The following is a 21,035-nucleotide window of genomic DNA, read 5'->3' on the forward strand; positions in this document are numbered from 1 at the left end:
CTTACAGCGACTTTTACAAAATTATTGCTATTTTGGCTTCTCACGGTTTGATTCGGCTTTATTCATATAAAAAGCGAAACTAATTCAAAGCTAAGGCAGTGTTCCCGGCAATCGCACCGGGAAACATCCAGAAGCAATCAGTTTTGATCAATGTGGGGCCAAACTCCATATATCAGACAATTGCTATTCAATCTGGACAATGGGGAGCTGGTTTCCCCCTCCCCAACATCTTGGGGAAAAAAACAGCCAAAGTTGGGTAAACAAATCCAAAAGCTGCCCCACAGCAAAAGTTAAGTCCGCTCCTTCTATTTGACCTCATTAACAAGGTCAAATAGAAGCAGTAGAGTAAAATTTTATCGCGGGCACGTGTCAATTCTGTTTTTATTACTTAAATTCAAACGTGTTTCCGTTAGTATGTCGCGGTAGCCCAGTGGTTAAGGTCACACGATTTTTTTTCACACTTTAATTTCCAACTTTGCCTTTTATTTTATTTTAACCCTCCCCCCACCCGGAGTTTTGATTTACCCAAAAACACACACACCTCCAAACACCCGGGCAACGCTGGGTGTGTTGTAAATTTATACAAACACCGTGACAGCGAATTAACCCTAACCCTAACCCTAACCCTAAACCCTAACCCTAACCCTAACCCTAAACCTAAACCTAAACCTAACCCTAACGCTGTCACGGTGTTTGTATAATAATACCGGGAATCCAAACAAAAGAATAAGCAAAGTTAAAACAAAAACTAAAAAAAAAGAAAACACGAACGTGATGGAAAAAAACAAAAAAACAAACAATCTTAAAACTTCTTTAAAAAATCTGGAAAATAAAAACAAACAAAAAAACAGCCAACGCGAAAAATAGGTGTGTGTGTTGGCTCGAACCCAAAGTCTGAGAGACATAACACGACACCGCGATGAGTCGAAAATAAGTGTTTATAAACCCAGGTCAAATCTCATGCCATAGCAGCAGCAGGAGGAACAGTAGAGAGAAAACGAATTCACAGCGCAAATTTTGTAAGATAAAAGTCGCTAAAATAAAAGATTTTTACAACGTCGTTTCGTAAATCTTAGATATTATCATCTCAGTACCATATAAAAAGTCATAAGAATAAGCGACCAACCAGAGAACCACCCTGAAAAAAGTCTTTGCCGGACATACACAAAAATGCACACACGCTAACACACAAACACACATATTCGCTTTTATATAACGATATAGAAGATGATTTTCTAGCACTGTTTATCCATTATAATGTTTTTAAAATGACTATCTGATATTCTGGAGAAAAATCTTTTGATGATGAAATGTTTTGCATCCATTACTCCAAGAAATTAACTAATTATCCCAGAGACTAAAACAGACAATCTATCTATATATATAAAAGGCAAAATGTGTATGACCATTTCGTGTATGTCTTCAAAAGGCCCCGGGTTCGTTACTATCGCTTAAAACTGTGTATATAGGTCCTATATAATAATATCTAGGAATTAGGAAAGCGCGTAGCGTATAGATTTATTTACGTCGATTTTTACAAAATTATTGCTATTTTGGCTTCTCGCGTGTTGATTGGGCTTTTTAGTATAAATATGTGAAACTAAACTCAAACGACATCTTCTCGGTATTGCGCCGGGAAAAACGTCCAGAAGCAATCAGCTTTGATCAATCTTGTATATCAGACAGTCAAATTTCGATAAACAAACACGTCTACGCTGTATGTCGCGGTAGCCCAATGGTAACATCGCATGTTTTTTTTTTCACACATTAATTTCCAACTTAAGGGTATGGGTTCGATTCTCATACTCACCTACCAAAACATTTTATTATTATTATTTAAACCCCCCCCCCCCCCCGGAGTTTTCATTTACCTCAAGACACCCGGGCATCGCCGGGTACCCCACCCCCCTTCCCACAATTAACAACGAAGCTCGCCTGTCTATTTAATTTGCTTGATTTCGGGAAGATAAATATTCAACATTTGTTGCTCGCCGCATGTGGGTTAGTCTTTTTCCTATAATATCTTGGGGGGAAAAAAAGCGTTCAGCAGTAAATGAAGGTACTATCCTGCAGTCAAACTTGACCTCATTAACTCATTAAAACGGGCACCTGCTAAATCCAAGTAATTAAATAAATTCAAACGTGTTTCCGTTAGCATGTCGCGGTGGGGCAATGGTTAACGTCGCACTTTTTTTTTTCACACTTTAATTTCCAACTTTGCCTCAAGGGTTCGGGTTCGATCCTCATACTTTTTTTTTTTTTAACCCCACCCCCCATCCCCGGAGTTTCCACACACACCTCCAAACACCCAGGCAACGCCAGGTACCTCTCGCTAGTACTATATAAAAATGAATAATATAAATCTCACCTGTCTGTTTAAATGTATGTATGTTTGTATGTCTATCTAAAACTTTCGACAGAGGCAACAGATTGTCACTAGATTAGTATCGTTTTGAAGCTCGACCCTTCGGATGACAAATATCGAAAAATTGGCTGAAAACATTAATTCCTTCACCCTCAACTGCACACTTTTCTACAGGGAGGAGATCGCTTTTTTGCTGATATTTTCGAAAGTCATTCCCTCTTTTCGATTGACTAGCCTTAATTTAAACCTTCGCCACTTCTAGTTTGGCAATGGATGCAATGGCAAAGACGTCACTTTTTTTTTTTTCACATGTCTTTTCCTCCTTTGTGGTACGGGTTTGAGCCTGCCTGCCTGCCTACTACCACTTTTTTTTGGGGGGGGGGGATCAGCACACACCTCCAAACACCTGAGCAACGCTGAGCACCCAGGCTAGTATATAAATGAAAACCAAACAAGTGTTTACAATTTAAATCTCAACCTCAACCTTGCAATCATCAAAACAATCACAGTCGCATTCCAAATGCAATGCCTACCCACACTCCCTGACTTATACCACATTTAACATCCATCATGTTTATTCACCTTTTTTCAATCACCCATGGAGATAATTTTGTTTTACGAGAGTAAAGTTAGACACATAGTCGATTTTTAATATGAGGAAAATCCAACTCCCCAAAAAAAGGTGTTGCAATATTTTTGGTATAAGAAAGAAAGTATGATTAAAAATGAAAGGTTCTATTTATAGATCAGGGTGATAGTAACTGACAAATCAAATGGAAAGATAATTTGCTGCCGATCAATCAGAAGCCGGAATCACTCGATAAAACATACTGAATAGTTTAAGATTCTGCACATACTGTTCATTCTTCACAATTTTCAAGACTTCTTCAGGTTGTCTATTTAATAAAAACTCTATACTTCGTCTCAGAGTAAAATGCGGAGTTCTTAGTTGTTTTACGGCATATCAACCCTTTTCAAGTTATTTAATGTTGAAGTTTGGTAAAAAAAAAAAAATTTGCTCTAAGTTCTTCATATCTTGAAGTTTGGTTTGGTTGTTTTGTTCAAAAAAAATTTTTATTTTGACTTTGCGGAACATGATTGAGTTTTGTAAAGGGGAAGAAAAAAGAATAACATCAACGTTTAGTGTATTTTAAGTCAGGAAGCCAGTATCTTCAGACTGCCTAATCTGGTAGCACCAGATGCTCTAACAGGTAATATGACAGTTGCAATGTTTTTTCATACGAGTAATACGGTTTGATTAAAAAAAAAAAATGGGGAGTTTCTATTTATAGACAGGGGTGATAAAAACTAACCAATCAAATGAAAAGACGCTCTTCTACCAACCAATCAGAAACTGGAATCACTCCATAAAACATGGTGGATATTCTAGAATTCTGCACATATGTTTCATTCTTCACACAAGAAAGAACTTTGCTTTCAAGACTTCTTCGGATCGTCTATCCAATCGGGAAACTCTATTCTTCACCAACAAGCTATTACAATTCAGGATCTTTTTGGATTGGTTATTCAACCAAAATCTCTCTTCTTTGTCAACAAGCTATTACAATTCAAGATTTCTACAGATTGGTTATCCAATCGAAAACTTTTCTTTTCGTTTCTAAAACTAAAATGGCTTCCAACTCAAAAAGAGGCGCTTTGGATTAGAACAAAAATTGCATCAATCTAGAAGGATTTTTCCTTCATCGATCAAGGACAGTACCATCAGAACAGATACTACACTTTGTTTTTAGCCAAATAGAAATTGTTAGCAACTAATAGAGTCGATCTTAAACGTTTTCATCTAAACCGATCGTCTTTTTATTTTTATTTTCAGTTTGCCGAGTACACATTTGTCATTTGCATGAGTATCGAGATGCTTCTAAAGATATTAGCGTCGGGTTTATTCTTTACTCCTAAGGCTGTTGTCAGAGACTTCAGTGGTATACTCGACCTTTTCATATATACTGTAAGTATTTTTTCAAATCAAATGAAAAGGTTACTCTATTTTTATCCAAACAATTTTGACCATCACATGATCAAGAGTATCTTTGTTTTTTTGTTTGTTTTCTTTAATACCATCTACTATGATAATAAAGTAAAGTCGATTTTTTTTTTCTCCTGCATCTACAGTTTAGATGAGAAATAAACCGAACACTTTTTATACAAATCATTTACGCTCAGCACTTAAAGCATTTCCAAAAACGTGTTCATAAAAATATTCATAAAAATTTCGTCTTCATCTACAAATGTTTACATTTATTTCAAATAAACGGCTTCTCTTAATTATGTATTCCTAAAAAGATTGCAGCAAACAGTTTCACTCACTATCCATTTACTACTCTCATACAAATCTCTGACACTGGATTAATTCCTTAATAAATATAATTATTTATAAGTCACTGTTTATTAATTCATTTTTGGTCTTCCTACAAAGGAGGGATTGGACCTAGTAATTCACTTCCATTCTTTTGTTCACACTTTTCTCAATAACCACGCTTTGAATTTAAAAAGAATTTTTAGCAAACATTAGTTATGGTGAAAGTAAATTTTTGTTAGAAGGGATTTTCTAGAATAACTCTGATTGCCCCTCCCCCCATCCAGGGGCCATTATAAGGGTAAAATTGCTCTAAAATCATTCGTCCATTTGTTTGTTCGCACTTTTCTCAATAACCACTCCTTGAATTTTTAAAAAAATTTTGCACAAGCATTAGTCATGGTGAAAGTAAATTTTTCACTTATGGAAGGGGACTCAGCATGCTCGGCTTGCTATTTATTAATTTATGCAATTTACTACATAATACATTTCAGATTTTAAGTTTTATCCAAATGTTTAATAAAATAAATGTGTAAAACAAGTAAAAATAATAAAGTAAAGTCGATTTTTCTTTTGCATTTACAGTTTTAATAGGAAAATAACCAAACATTTATTAATCATTTTGAGCATTTCATGAAGTTTAAAAAAAAACATTTTCTTCCTGTTTACAAACATTTTACAGTTATTCCGAGAAGCTGCTACTTTCAATTACATATTCTCATGAATATTGTAGCAAAAAGTTTCACTCTCTATCCGTTTACTCCTCATACACAGCTCATTGACACTGAGTTAATTTGTTTATAGATATAATTATTTATAAGTTACCGTTTATTATTTCATTCTTTAATTTATACAATTTACTACATTGTATAAATTAAAGCAATGGACTTCTACATGTTAGTACTGTCAGGGAAACAAGGACTTGGGAAGGAATTCCAAAGTCTAGCAGTTCAAAGGAAGAAACTATTTTCAGCATCTGAGAATCTCTACAGTGTAGAGGTGAGATTTTGCTGCTTTTCAGGTTAGTCAAGGGGTATTTACAGTTCTTGCATAACGTTGACCAGGAACCGATATGTATGCTCAGTCGCAAAATAGACAAAGAATAGAAAAGAACTTCAACTCGCTTTTTTTTTTTCTTACAATATTTATTTCCTCATTCTCTTGTTACCGCTGTGATGTGATCATCTTCTCGGGCATCATCCACATCTCTAACATGATCTCAAACATCATTGCCGTCTCTAACGTGATCTTCTTTTTTTTTAAAGTCTTTATTTTTCCTGACATTTCATGTGCACTATGTTAAACTTGGAATGATTTTCTTGAGAAAAAATTTCTTACGGGTATCATAGAAATCAGATAGAAAATTATTAATGAAAACATTTTTTCGAAGACAATTAGTAAAAATTAAGTTTTGCTAAATTGGCCTAATATTTTCAATTTTCAGAAAATAGGTATCTCCCTTTTGTTACAATTAGAACTCTCCGGTTTTTCTTTTTTTGCAAAACTTAATTTTCACTAATTGCCTTCGAAAACTAGATTAATTTTCTACCTTATCATGTTTTGTAATTTTTGGATATGTTCAGTACTGTGACATGACAATTCAGTAGATACTATTAGTTTCACTTGAAATTTAATATTTTTATTTTTGAATTTCACTACAATAACGAAGAACTAGTTAGTGTTTGGTTATTTGTCGCCCCCCTTTTTTTTTTTAATTTTTAAAAACTTTTTTTAAAAAATTGTTTTCAAAATTTTTTTAAAAAATTGTTTTCAAAATTTTTTTTAAAAAGATTGTTTTCAAAATTTTTTTAAAAAGATTGCTTTCAAAATTTTTTTAAAAAAGATTGTTTTCAACATTTTTTTTTTAAAATTGTTTTCAAATTTTTTTTAAAAAGGTTGTTTTCAAAATTTTTTTAAAAAGGTTGTTTTCAAAAATTTTTTAAAAAGGTTGTTTTCAAAATTGTTTTAAAAAGGTTTTCAAAATTTTTTTAAAAATGTTGTTTTCAAATTTTTTTAAAAAGGTTGTTTTCAAAATGGCAGACAAGACAGCTGCTTTTATATTACTCATAAATTTGATTTTCTTATTTAAAAATAAACTACTTGAGCAATTTATATGATTTTTGGAATATGATATTTTTGTTTCATCATAGGTACATACATCGTGCATATTTTTTATTTTTGTTTTTTTAATATGGGGAAATTCTGAACAAGAACCTTTGTTTTTTTGCTGTTTTTACCACAAAGTTTCTTACTCATTCCTAATATAAATTTTTTCTATTAACATTTTTTCATGCATATACTCTTCATGATAATTGTTATTGCTGGTTTCGATTTTTGAATTTTGCAAAAATATTTCCAATAACATTGAGATGAAACTTCTTTTTTCTTCTTTTTTTTGCAGACTAGTTTGGTATTCCTAACTTGGATGCCAGAAAAGGTACCGGCTCAGTCAGGTGCTCAAGTCCTTATGATCCTTCGAAGCCTACGACCCCTCCGTATTTTTAATCTTGTACCTCATATGAGAAAAGTTGTTTATGAATTGGTCCGGGGATTCAAGGAGATTCTTATGGTAACAACATCTTACGTTTTTATGAACATCAAATTTAACGTTAAATATGTTTGGTAGTTAAACGTTGAAAAATGTTTTGAAGAAAAGCTACTAGACCACTGGGTCAGTATTTGTTATGTATAGGGTGGAATGATTAAATTGTTGCCCTAGAAAAGACGACATGATTCCATTTCCGTTTGATGAAAACTGGTTTCCTTTTTTTTTGTTGCAAACCATCTACTAGTTGGCCAGTTGTGTACAAATCCCAAGAGCAATAGGAGCCTTCTATCATGTCTGAAAATGACACAATGTTCAATGAGCAAGGTCGGAGATATGCCGCTCTACAACTCTTTACCCATCCAAGTTATGACAATAGGACCATTGCCAACACCCTCAAAATGCATTGCTGCCCAGGGTAATGAAAACAATGTTTCTGGCCACGGTTATGGTCTTTGGTGTGGTTTCAAGTGAGGGCCACATCATGCAACTTCACATCTTTAAAATCAGCTTGAAAGTCAACACCAAAGTGTACCTGGATATGCTAAAGGGTGTGGTGATCCTCTGATGCAATTAAGTGGCCACTGGCAGATCCTGGCTGTGACAGCAGGACTCGACACCAGCCTACAAGTTCAAAGAGACCGAAGCTTAGTTTCAGAAAGAGTGCTACGACTTTGTACCCATTTCTCGCTGCCCCCATCCTCCCCTGACCTGAATCCGCTAGACTACTTTGTTTGGTCATATGTCGAGAACATCACCAACATGACCTCCCACAACATCAAAGCCAACCTGATCGCCGCTATCCACCAAGTATTTGCCGAGTTGCCGCCGGTGCTTGTGAAAAAGGTATGCTCCCAGTTCCAGACCTGTATCAAAGCGGTGATTGAGGCTGAAAGCAGCTACATTGAATAGATGTAAGTTTTACTACATAATCAAGTTACCTGAATTAAAATCGGCTTGAAAGTCAACACCTAAGTGTACCTGTATCAAAGCGGTGATTGAATAGATGTAAGTTTTACTACATAATCAAGTTACCTGAATTAAAATCGGCTTGAAAGTCAACACCTAAGTGTACCTGTATCAAAGCGGTGATTGAATAGATGTAAGTTTTACTACATAATCAAGTTACCTGAATTAAAATCGGCTTGAAAGTCAACACCTAAGTGTACCTGGATGTGCTGAAGAGTGTAGTGATCCCCTTGTACAATCAGTGCCGGTCCACAAGTCCAAGGCTTGGTTTTATCGTTTATATTACTTTATATTAGACTAGCGAGAGGTACCCGGCGTTGCCCGGGTGTTTGTAGGTGTGTGTGAAAAAAACCCGAAGCCTTGACGCGCATAGTAAAATGTGAAAAAAAAACAGGTGCCCGTGAAAAAAAAAACGAAGCCTTGACGCGCAGTTGGAAAATAGTAAAGTGTGAAAAAAAAAACAGGTGCTCGTTTTTGATTGACGTGACGGCGATAGCTATTCAGCAGTTAGCATTTTGTGCGGGACAGTTTTTAATGAGGTCAATAAATCGGTTTGTTTGTTTTTAAAAACCCCCTCCCTGTTTATTAGGGGGAGCGTCTCGTCTCGAAATGAAAGCTACCGTCTGATATAACGAAGTCAACATTACTTAGCTCTCTAGAGACAACTGGCTTTCGGCCAGTGATTAGAGTCAAGTTTCGCTTTTTTTTATACCGAAAACCAAATGTAATGCGTGCCGATGCGGGAAATGTGGAATAATTAACGTTTGAAAGTCAATAAAATTAAATAGACAGGCGAGCTCCGTGGTTAAGTGTGAGATATTACAATTTATAGATGATATAAAAAATTTTAAGAAGTTGTGAACCGAGCGAGCGCTTCTCTGAAAGAAGCCTTTTGTGGACATCGAGGAAAAGCTTACATACATACATACATACGTACATTTTCGCTTTTATATATATAGATTATTACATTAGAACAGCGTTTTAAGGTAATATAAACGATAAGTAATTATTCTAACTGGAAGACAAAAATAACAGCATGCCAAAAGATAGACCGACTCAAATTGAAACAGATTTTATAATGGAGATAAAAAAGGAATATCTGCCTTAACACACGACTAAAATGCTCGTTTTATTTTGGTGTCTTTAACTGCTCCACCCCCACCCACCCCTCTATTTTTTCTGATGAGGAGACTTTGTTATTAAAGGACAAAAGATTTGTCAAATTATTGTCAATATTTATTTGTCAATTTAAATAAAAACATCGTCTCTGAAGCGATCGTACAATCTAGTGGATTTTCTTTTCCTTTTGAAACTGATTTTTAATTAAAAATTTTTAATCGTTTTACTCAATATCAAAAAGGGTATCTATACCTGTTGAGCTTATTTTATGTCTACAGTGCAATGAGCACTGTTTTCTTTTAAAATACATTTACTAGTACATTAAAATAATCTCTGCTCTTTAATCTATACTCTTATAAATTCGTTTTTTAAGCGTGTGTATTGATATTTGTATTAAAATCCCTTTCTCTATATATTTAAAAAGAAAATACAATTTTATGTATGAGGCGTGGAATTGCATTCACTAGGAAAAGATCTAGCTAATTTGCATATTCTTTTAAACATTAATTTTAATTAATTAGTTTTTTCGGTTTTCTTATGGAATGATCATCTTTAACAATTACGTGTAATTATATTCATGCAGATGTTCTACATGATTTATATTTGCATAATATTTGCGTAAAAAGTTTATAGCAAACACAAAATTGTTTCCATATATATTTATGTATACGTATATGTTTTTGTTTAACAAATTTTGCCTACCAAACTCCTCCTAGAGTTTTTGGTCTACAGACATGAAACTTCATATATAACGTATTTGAATCCATGCGAAACTTTATATTTGGGTTTTAGCCCAGAAAAGTCGGTACAAAAGTGTGAAAATTAAACAAAATGAAATTTGCCAGATGAACACATTGCGTAGTAGCTATTGGTATATGTTTTAATTTTTAGCCTTGCAGTAAATATGTTTTCATAGCCCAGTCATTGGCAGCAAAAATAACTCATAAGCTGAAGATTTTGGTTTCGATTCTCGGTGGAGGTGCTCGAGTCTTTATTTTTCTTTAACTTTTTAAATCATTACTATATATTGCGTCCAATCTATCTATTATATATATAAAAGTGAACATGTTTGTGTGTGTGTGTCTGTGTACATTTTCCCATGCAATAACTATGTCAATTTTCAGTCTACAGACTCGAAATTTGATATTCAGGCTACTGAGACTTGGGGAAATCTTTGCAATCAGTTTTTGGCCAGAAATTTGGCTGTTAAGGGGTCAAAGTTCAATGATTTGACCTTTGAGAACTCTACCAAACTTCTCTGCCAATTTTGGGTCTAAACACTTGAAATTTTAGATATAGGTTCCTTGGACATAGATCTAACTGAATAACTTGATTTGAGTCCCAAACAATAAATAATAAGGAGTCATAATAGGGGTCAAAGTTAAAAAAATTGAGCGCTTTTTTTTTTTTTTTTTTGCTCAACATACACCTCCAAACACCCGGGCAATGCCGGGCTGAAATGCTAGTTTCCTCAAAAACCAAAAATATGTGTATATATATATATAATATAAAGCTGAACGTCTGTGTGTGTGTCTGGTCACGAATAGGCTCCTATATTGTTGACTATTATAGGAAACTAATCACATATAATGATAGAAGTATCGAGACACAGGAATGGGTATGTTTGATCTGGCATAATGATGATTCATTAAAATTGTGGGGTCTGCGTACGTGCCTGGTCCACAAAGTATGGAAATTAAAAATTTAAAAATTAAAAAAAAAACGTTTACAAGTGTTTTTGATATAGATGTACATAATAATACTTTGATAAGTATGTTTTAACTTAAATAGGGATGGTATGATAAAATTGTGGGGTCTGCGTTCGCGCCTGGCCTCTATAGAATGGAAATAGGCACAAACTTTAATAAAGACTTTTCATATTTATCTGCGTAAGTATACTTTGATAATTATATTTCAATTTGAAGAAATATGGTATAATAAAATTATGGAGTGTTCGTTCGCACCTGACCTCCATAGAATGGAAATATGTCACAAAGTTTAACAAGGTTTTTTAATATAGATCCACAGAATATTGTGATAAGTGTTTCAGTGTGAACAAGTATGGTATAATAAATTATGGGGTTTATCTATTTTATTTTTACTTTCATCATATTTAGCTTTGGTTTTGATACCCCCAAATTCAAAGCTATCTCTTTACAACCCTTCTTTTTCATAACCTATCATACTTTCATAAATCAGAGTCCATTTTCTGTAGGCTGTTTTTGAACCCAGTCAATGACGGGTACTTTTGCTAGTATATATATATATATATAAGTTAAAGGTGTTCAATAGGGAAGACGAGGTTATTAAGAGTGCTCAATAAAAATGAGCAAAATATAATTTTTTATTTATATAGACAAATATTACATAGTCGCTACACTGAATATGCTAATGTTATGTGTCACTGAAGATGACTGGTTCTCAAATAGAAGAAAAAATGTATTTTTGTTATAAAAATAAAATGTTGAATTTAAAATTAAGGAAGGGGGGAGAGGTGATAGGTCAAGTGACATTTTAGACTCCAAACATAGAAAGCGATAGGGAGAAAGCGAACGTCAAGACTTAACAGGATAAAATAACAGTGACACATAAGCCATATTACGTCGCCTGAGGAGGACTTTTTGTTTTTGCCAATTGTCCAAAATATTAGCATGGTCAGTGTAATGTCTATGTAATGTCTATATATCTATAAAAGTGTCTGTCTGTCTGTCTGTGTACATTTCTCTACACAATATCTCTGTCAATTTTCAGTCTACAGACTTGAAATTTGATATACCAGGTACTGAGATTTGGGGAAATCTTTGTAATCGGTTTTCGGCCAGAAATTTGTCTGTTAAGGGGTCAAAGTTCAACGACTTGACCTTTGAGAACTCTACCAAACTCCTCCGCCAATTTTGGATCTAAGCACTTGAAATTTTAGATATAGGTTCCTTGGACATGGATCTAACTTAATAACTTGATTTGAGCCCAAAACAATAAATGTTAAGGGGTCATAATAGGGGTCAAAGTTAAAAAAAAAAAAAAATTGACCGCTGCACCCTCTAGCAAATTACTCAGACAATTTCTGGTCTAAACATTTGAAATTTTACATAAAGTGTATTCAGAGATAGGGCAAGCTTTTTAATCGGTTTGGGTCGAATATTTGAGCTACCAATATATAAATGTATGTATGTTTGCATGTCTGCCTAAAACTTTCGCAGGTGACGGATTTTCATAAGATCAGTATTGTTTTTAAGCTCAACCTCTCAGACAACAAATATTGAAAAATTGGCTAAAACCATTAATTTCTTCACCCTCAACAGGGCACTTTTCTACAGGGAGGAGTCGCTTTTTCGATTGTCTAGTCTTAATTTAAACCTACGTCACTTTCGGTTTGGCGGTGGTCGTAACAGCAAATGACGTCATGTTTTTTTCCCATTCTTTTCCTCCGTCGCGGTACTGGTTCGAGTCTGCCTTCCTACTACCACTTTTCTTTTTTTTTTCTTTTTTTTTTTTGCTCAACATACACCTCCAAACACCCGGGCAACGCCAGGCTGAAATGCTAGTTTATCTATATAAATAAAAATAATTTAATATATTTGTTTATGTCTAAAAATATGCGGCGATTATTCTAATCTAAGGGAGACTACCTCCCAATAATTCATGCCAAACTAAATTATCGTTGAAATTAGCAAAAATCAACATATAGGGTTTGTATTACAATCCACAGAGGTACGAAAAGGTGCTCAAAAATTAAAAAGTATAACAAATAAATGTTCCCAAAGGCAAGATAAGTTACTCTTCTACCTGTCTGAAAAAGTTTTTAGTGGTTTTACTTGCATTAAAACATTTAATCGGTTCGAAAATCATACAGTGTTTATCGATAGGTGTGAAAAAAGAAAGATGGCGGCACGATGACCCCTAAATATTTGAAATGTTAGAAAAAAAAAGGCGCTTGTACAGTTTAGTTAAGACATTAAAAAATGAAAATATCGAAAAAAAAAAAAAGTTATATTGTACGTATCCGTTTTGGACTGAAGATCTCCGAAAAAAAATTTCATTTAATTTGATCGAGTATTTTCTTTTTTTTTACAGCGGAAAAACACGTTCTTATGAGAGCGTGTTGAAGTCAGCCATTGTGAAATTTGCTAAACACGCCACAGGGAGATAACTCCATGTAAAGCGCCAACACTCCCTCCCCATCTTTAATTCTAGCTTTTCTTCCTAAAAATCGAACCTTTTGCTCGGTATCATAACAAATTGTTTTTTCGCTGTAAAAAAAAAAAACTACTTGATGAAATTAAGTGACATTTTTTTTTTTTTGGAGAACTTCGTTTCATAACGGATACGTGAAATATAACCTTTTTTTTTTTTCGATATTTTCATTTTTTAATGTCTTGACTAAACTGTACAAGTACCGAAAAAAAGATTTAAAAATAATAAATGAAACAAAATAGTGTTAGAAATCCACCCAATATATTTAAAAATGTGTGCGTATCCATCAACATTGATGACTTGTTTTTTTTTTTTTTGCAGGTATCCGTGCTGCTCATTGTCCTCATGTTTGTATTTGCAACATTTGGAGTCCATTTATATGGGGGGCGTTTAGCACGTTGCAATGACCCCAAAATTTTGACTAGGGTAAGTATATTCATTCTTCATGAAATCCTTGGTTAGGGTTTGGTTTAGTCTTTTCTTATTCTACAATTTTGTATTGTATATGTATGTGTACATATTGTATATATGTATGTGTGTGTGTGTATATATTGTATGTATGTATGTGTGTGTGTGTGTATATATTGTATGTGTGCATATATATATGTATGTTGTATGTATATGTGTGTGTGTATATATTGTATGTATGTATGTGTGTGTGTGTGTATATATTGTATGTGTGCATATATATATGTATGTTGTATGTATATGTGTGTGTGTATATATTGTATGTGTATATTGTATGTATACATATATATATATATATATATATATATATATATGTTGTATGTATGTCTATATATTGTATGTATGTCTATATATTATATGTCTGCGTGTATGTGTATGCGTGTGTATATATTGTATGTATGCGTATATATGTATATTGTATGTATGTATGTATGTATGTGTATATATTGTATGATTGCGTGTATTTATATGCATGTATATACAATGTATGTATGCGTATATATGTATGTATATATATTGTATGCATGTGTATATGTATGCGTATGTATGTATATATGTATGTATTGTATATATGCGTGTGTATGTATGTGGGCATGTGTGTATATGTGTTTGCGTGTATATGTGTATATATTGTATGTTGTATATTTGCGTGTCTATGTATGCATACATATTGTGTGTATGTGTGTGTGTTCATTCCCTATGGACTTGGAAACACCGATTTTTAAAAAAATTCACATGAAGATACTTGATGTGTCTGGGAGTGTTCTTACGTAGGTTTTGTATCAGAATGCGTCCTATAAGTATCAAAAATTGATAATCGAAAAAATCTGATTAAAGAAGGAATAGGTTGATTGTTAACACCTTTATACAACCTGACATCACAAGTGCATTTGATATTTTTTACTGATGACGATACATTTTACCTGATTTTTATATGTGCCCCATACTGTGTATGTTATTTATTTGTTTTTGCAATACTTTTTGAATGAATTCAATTATTTATACGAAAGTGTATTTTTACCTAAATGTGAGTTGGGAATAATTTTCCCTTTTATTAATTTGATACCCTCAAATGGGGAGCGGCGTATATATTGTTTTTAAAATATAATTATCCACTGACACGTGTTTCGCCGTCTATAACTCATCATACATATACGTGTTTCAGTGTTTATTCTTTTGTTTAAATTTGTTTAAATTTTCATATGTGCCCCATACCGTATACATGTATGTGTTTCAGTGTTTATTCTTTTGTTTTAATTTGTTTTAATTATTTTTCAAAAGAAAAATTGTACAGGAGTGTTTGAGACGCAAGTTTATGTTACGAAAATGAAAATTGTTGATGATGATGACACTGATGTTCCGAGACCAGGCTATTTAGTACCAAGAGTTTGGTAAGAACAGCGTTTTACATAATCCTTTCATGAATCAAATTTTTTCTTCAGATTTTAATCACGGTTATTAAAATAATACAAAGAATATTTAAGTCACTTCTGTAAACAAAGCCACTATTCACGCAGGTATGGAATATTGTTGCTGCATAGGGATCTGAGCACTAATCACTAATATCTTCCTTTTAGTCATGGTCCAAGAGTCTTCGATTTAATATGTCCCGTACTGTCAAACAAGTTCTTACCCCTGACCCATCACCACAATGTTGTATCTCTGTACTTGTTTTACAAGTACTTTAATGAAATGTGTTTCAACAAACTCGTCGCCTCCAACGATTGATATAGACTTATGTGCTTAGACTATCATTTGCCATTTAAAAAAAATGCATCAAACCTTGTTCTTCCTTTTCACTGTAAAAAAATGTTTGCCTAATCTAATTTTTATCTCCTGGAATCACTTTACGTTAAGTTATACAGATTTTTCTTTATTTTTTTGTTTTTTAATATAAAAGGACTACTGGACACAAACAAAAAAAAGAATTCTTTTATGAAAACTTTCAATGTCCACGTCTTATGTATGATTTAAATTTTTGTTTATTCTCAGGTTCAAACGATTTACATTCACAAGTATTTTATTTTATTCGCACAAGTGTTTTGTTGAAAGGCGAAAAATCGTTAAACCAATTTTTACAGACAAATGGATATGCCCCATATATTTCTAAGCATTCAATTTTATCGAGATCATATATATATATATATATATATATATATATAGACTTACATGTAATATACTGAGTTTGTGTAATTCAGTAAATTTTCATATACCAATAGGTTTTAAGTCAAAAAAGGTTGACTTAAGGATTAAGCTACAAAATTATCACGTTTCATAATTGAGCATTAATATACTGTGTGTGCAAAATTCAGAATTCGAGACAAGGTGTTGATGGCAACGAAATGTGTATTTCATTTTATGTTACAATTGTTTCAATGTCTAGTTCGACAATTTTAACGATTATATCGTTTGAAAATTTTCAAAAACCAGCATTTGGCTTCAAGCAAACTACATTTAATTATTTTTGTCTAAATAATTTTTCTAGTGAAGATACATTTTTTTGTTTTTACGTATATCAAAATATTTTTACTTGGGACATGATTTTCATATCTACCCCCATATCGTATACACACAAAACGATTAAATGTTTCACCGTTTAATTTCTCTTTTGTGTTTTAAATTTGATTTTTTTTTTTTTTTTTTTTAAATAAGACAAAGGAAATTTAAGTCACTTTATCTGCAGCAAACAAAGCCACCATTTTAGTCTACTATTTGCAATTTAGATCAACTTCGTAATGTCTACAATTTCCTATTAATCACTTTAAATTGTTTTCAAAATGATTTTCTTGATAAACATGAAACTACTTGATCAATTTTTTGTGATTTTTGGAATATGATCTTTTCGTTCCATCATGGGTACAAACATTGTATGGATTTTTCTTAAATTTTATTTTTTTAATATGGGGGAATTCTGGATAAGCAGCCATCGTGTTAACGGCAGCAAACCTAAAAATATACAAAAACTACTAAATTTATAATTTTTATAGCTGGTTTTATTTTCTGTTCTTCAATATCTTTCAGGGCAAATCCGAGGAACTTCAATTTTGATAATATTGGCAATGCTATGTTGGCATTATTTGAAGTTTTATCTCTTGAAGGCTGGCTGGAAATCCGGGATGTCATAGTGGAACAAGTTGGCTGGGTAAGAGTCCAATTTCATTTTGCTTCCTTTCTTTTTTTTTTTTTTTTAATAGATTTAACGATATATATAATTTTGTTATTTTTGTATTATTTGATATTTTTCAGACTACTGTCCCCATCTTGAGTGTTATTTTCACGTTTCAGTCGATGTAACGTCCGACCTTCTTCTTTGTGCGTATCTTATCAAACACAAGAATCTTTTCTATTAGATGTAATGATATATATGATTTTGATTGCATAGTTTTGTATTATTTGGATTATTCGAACTGCATTGCTATTTAGGTCTAACTTTGAAATTCATCTAAATAACAATTATTCATATTACGCTTTTGAATTTTTAAGATGAGAATTGATTATTCGTATTTCGATTCCTCGGACTACTTTTCTTCGTTGTCTTCTTGTAATTTTCACAACGTTTTAATCGATGTAACTTCCGATCGTCTTTAGACGTATCTTGTTAAGCTCTAGGATCTTCGAACGGCACTCTTTATTTAATTCATAGAATAGCATGCTCTCGTTTCGTCAGCCATGACAGGTAGAATCTTAAGTATTTATATTTTCAGTATCGCCCGTACTGAGGATTGAACCTTCAACCTCCAGAATGTTGCTTTGTACTGAATTTTACTTAGCACTTCATCCGTTATGTCATGAGTCGATGCAAATTAAATAAATTCCATTTAAAAATTGGTATAGATTCCTGAGTATGACGAGATACACCTGAAGAAGGTCAAAAGTCAGATTGTCTGAACTGTTGTGAGAATAGCGGTCAAGTCGTCTGAATAACCAAAGAACACGTGATCAGTTTTACTATGTTTCATAGATTGTTCGATCAATGTGTGCTAGAGGACCAACTTTTAAAATGTTCAGGGGGAGGGGGGTATTCGGTTCTGTTTTGAATGAATATCTTACTTAAAATTATTGCTGACAAGTAGTTTTCGTGATATATTTAGACCTTTGTTATACAATGTATCTCCTATTATTTTCACTGGTGGCCATGTTTGTTTTTGCACGCACGCATTGAATTTTTGCTTGTTCGCACAAAACAATCATGGCCACCAGTGAAAGCAATAGGGAATACATTCGGTTATAAAGATCTTTATATCACGAAAACTACTTGTTAATTAAAAAAGAGCCAAGTGCCTTTAAAAATTGTCTTTGGTTGGTCCTCTAGCACACATTGACCGATTGTTCTTTCACTGAAGGTGTTTGATTGAGCTCTGATCTTTGGTTCCTTTCTGTAAGACATTTACAGCAAGAACTGTAAACAAAAACAAAAAAAAATCTCAAAAAGCAAGGAAGATAACTCAACAATAATTGAAAATTTGCAAGATTTATGTTGTAATGTTTGCAAATTCCCATAAATCGCTTACAAATAATTTTGTTGATATAAATAAAACTGCTTCATCAATTTATGTCATTTTTGGAATATGATATTTTTGTTTTTTAATATAAAAGGACTACTGGACACAAACAAAAAAAAAGAATTCTTTTGTGGAAACTTTCAATGTCCACGTCTTATGTATGATTAAAATTTTTGTGTATTCTCAGGTTCAAACGATTTACATTCACAAGTATTTTATTTTATTCGCACAAGTGTTTCGTTGAAAAGCGAAAGATCGCTAAACCAATCTTTACAGAAAAATGGATATGCCCCATATATTGCTAAGCATTCAATTTTATCGAGATCATATATATATATATATATATATATATATAGTTCTTTCAATAAGTTTCCAGCCTTTTTTGTACAGACATTTAAAATTTTAGACTCTTGACATTCAGTATTTTATCTTATGAGATGAGTGAACAATTTTTACGATTTCAGGTTCAAAATAAGTTATACAGATTTTTTTAAAAATGTTTTGTTTGTTTAATATAAGGCAACATCCACGTCTTACGTATGATTAAAATTTCCGATTTCTTTTTCAGGTTCAAGCAATTTATATTCATGTGTTTGTGTTCATTGGTTATATGATCGGACTTACACTTTTTGTTGGTGTAGTTATCGCTAACTACAGTGAAAACAAAGTAAGTATTATCTTTTGAAAGTTTTTATGATGACGATGTATGATCTATATCTATCTCAGGGCTTTGCGGACAAATTTATCTTTGATTGACATTTGACAACTAAATATTTTCATTTACTAGCCAAATGGAAAAGTTAATTGCCATGCGCATATGATTTTTGGAATATGACATCTTCGTTCCATAATGAGTATGTACATAAGTAAGAATTATATCTCGGGGCTTTACAGACAAATTTATCATTTAGTTTTTTATTGGGGGGTGGGGGCTTTTATCCTCATCTTTCATAATAGTTTTTTTTTTTTTACAAAGGGGTCACCACTTATCACGGAGGCCACTCGAGGATAAGGGTTAATTAGTGCACAGTGGTCAAAGGGAAAATGTCGTAGTCATCGTTACTAGTGGAAATTTGATAAATTGGATTACTTAAGAGGATGACTCATTCAGAACTTGTTTACATTAGATTTGAACATAACCATATTGTAGTCAGTTATAAAGCAGGAAAACAGAAGAGAGTTCCACAGGCATGCAGTTCTAAGAAATAAATCTGTTTAGGTTTAGGCACAGATAAAGAGTGGAGGAAATTATTGATAGTGGTTTCAGTTAGATGAGTATTTTTTCGTGAAAGTCAAGACAGGGGAACCATAGATTGAAGCTCAGACGAACACTTACCATGAAAATAACGATAAAGCAGAGACAGGCTCGCAACGTCTCTTGTGTAAGAAAAAGGTTGCAGAGAAGTAAAAAGGGCATCCCCCACTAAGCTACGAAGTCTATTTTGAACTCTGTCAAGGCAGAATAAGCTCCTGCACCAGATGTGGCAACAATACTCTATCATTATCCGTACCTGCCTCTTATACAGGTAGAGAATTGCATCAGCAGTGAGATATCTACTGGAGCAGTAGAATGATCCCACCATTTTTCTAGCAGCTTTGGCAACAGATTTGATGTACATGTTCCATCTCGGATCAGAAGTAAAAGTTAAGACCTAGGAGTTTGTCAAAACATGGAGCCTCCCCAAGACGAGAACCATTCATTTTGATTGATGCCAGACGTTTCAGCCAACTTATCCTCTGGCCTTCTTCAGGTGATTAATTGCAACGGAATAGGGATGCTGAGTCTGAGTTATGGTTTGTTATTAGATGATTGGTTTCATTTCACTATTATGCTGAATTTTATTTATGCATAGTTTTCTACGTAATTGCGTAAAATTTAAGATGAAAACGTTCTAACACAGGGAAATATTTATACATATATATATATATATATATATATATAATTATAAAACTCTGCGGACCTTGCTTGCTTGCATCTTGTCTTCAACGATTGGGCGATTCTATCTTTTAAAAATAGGATGAGAGGTAAATTTATCTCTCTCTCTCTCTCTCTCTCTCTCTCTATATATATATATATATATATATATATATATATAAAGATTTGTTGTTGGTGTTTTTTAGCAATATTTACAACTTCGAAACACTGTTATTTTTATTTTTTCCCACTACCTTAGCAATTTTTTGAAGAGCTATAAGCTCTTCTTGTTATTCATATATATATATATATATATATATATATATATATATATATATATATATATATATGAATGAGTGGCTCTTATTTTTTTGGACATATTTTTATTTATTTATTTTTATTATTAAATATTATTACGTGCATAAAAGATATATCTTTTATGCACGTAATAATGTTTGATATATATATAATAATGTTTAATATATACATACTAATGTTTAATATATATATAATAATGTTTAATATATATATAATAATGTTTAATATATATATAATAATGTTTAATATATTGTTGTCTGGTGTGAAGAGCATTGACCACATGGTTCCTCCGCGTCTGTCCGGCGGGGCTTTCGCAGTATATCAAC

General features: G+C 32.8%; 1 protein-coding gene across 2 annotated transcripts in view; it reads left to right on the forward strand.

The window, feature by feature from the left end:
* The window catches only part of LOC145287748 (sodium leak channel NALCN-like), a 275,430-nt gene that overhangs the window by 192,130 nt on the left and 62,265 nt on the right, over positions 1-21,035 (forward strand). For both annotated transcript variants that reach the window (XM_080135514.1, XM_080135515.1), the window contains exons 21-26: positions 4,200-4,331; positions 7,081-7,248; positions 13,828-13,932; positions 15,256-15,365; positions 16,996-17,116; positions 19,045-19,143. In XM_080135514.1, the coding sequence (XP_079991640.1) occupies positions 4,200-4,331; positions 7,081-7,248; positions 13,828-13,932; positions 15,256-15,365; positions 16,996-17,116; positions 19,045-19,143 (735 nt within the window). The remainder of the gene's footprint in view (positions 1-4,199; positions 4,332-7,080; positions 7,249-13,827; positions 13,933-15,255; positions 15,366-16,995; positions 17,117-19,044; positions 19,144-21,035) is intronic.

This window comes from Euprymna scolopes, chromosome 11, assembly GCF_053919585.1.
Source record: "Euprymna scolopes isolate OS-2025 chromosome 11, ASM5391958v1, whole genome shotgun sequence".
Classification (NCBI taxonomy): domain Eukaryota; kingdom Metazoa; phylum Mollusca; class Cephalopoda; order Sepiida; family Sepiolidae; genus Euprymna; species Euprymna scolopes.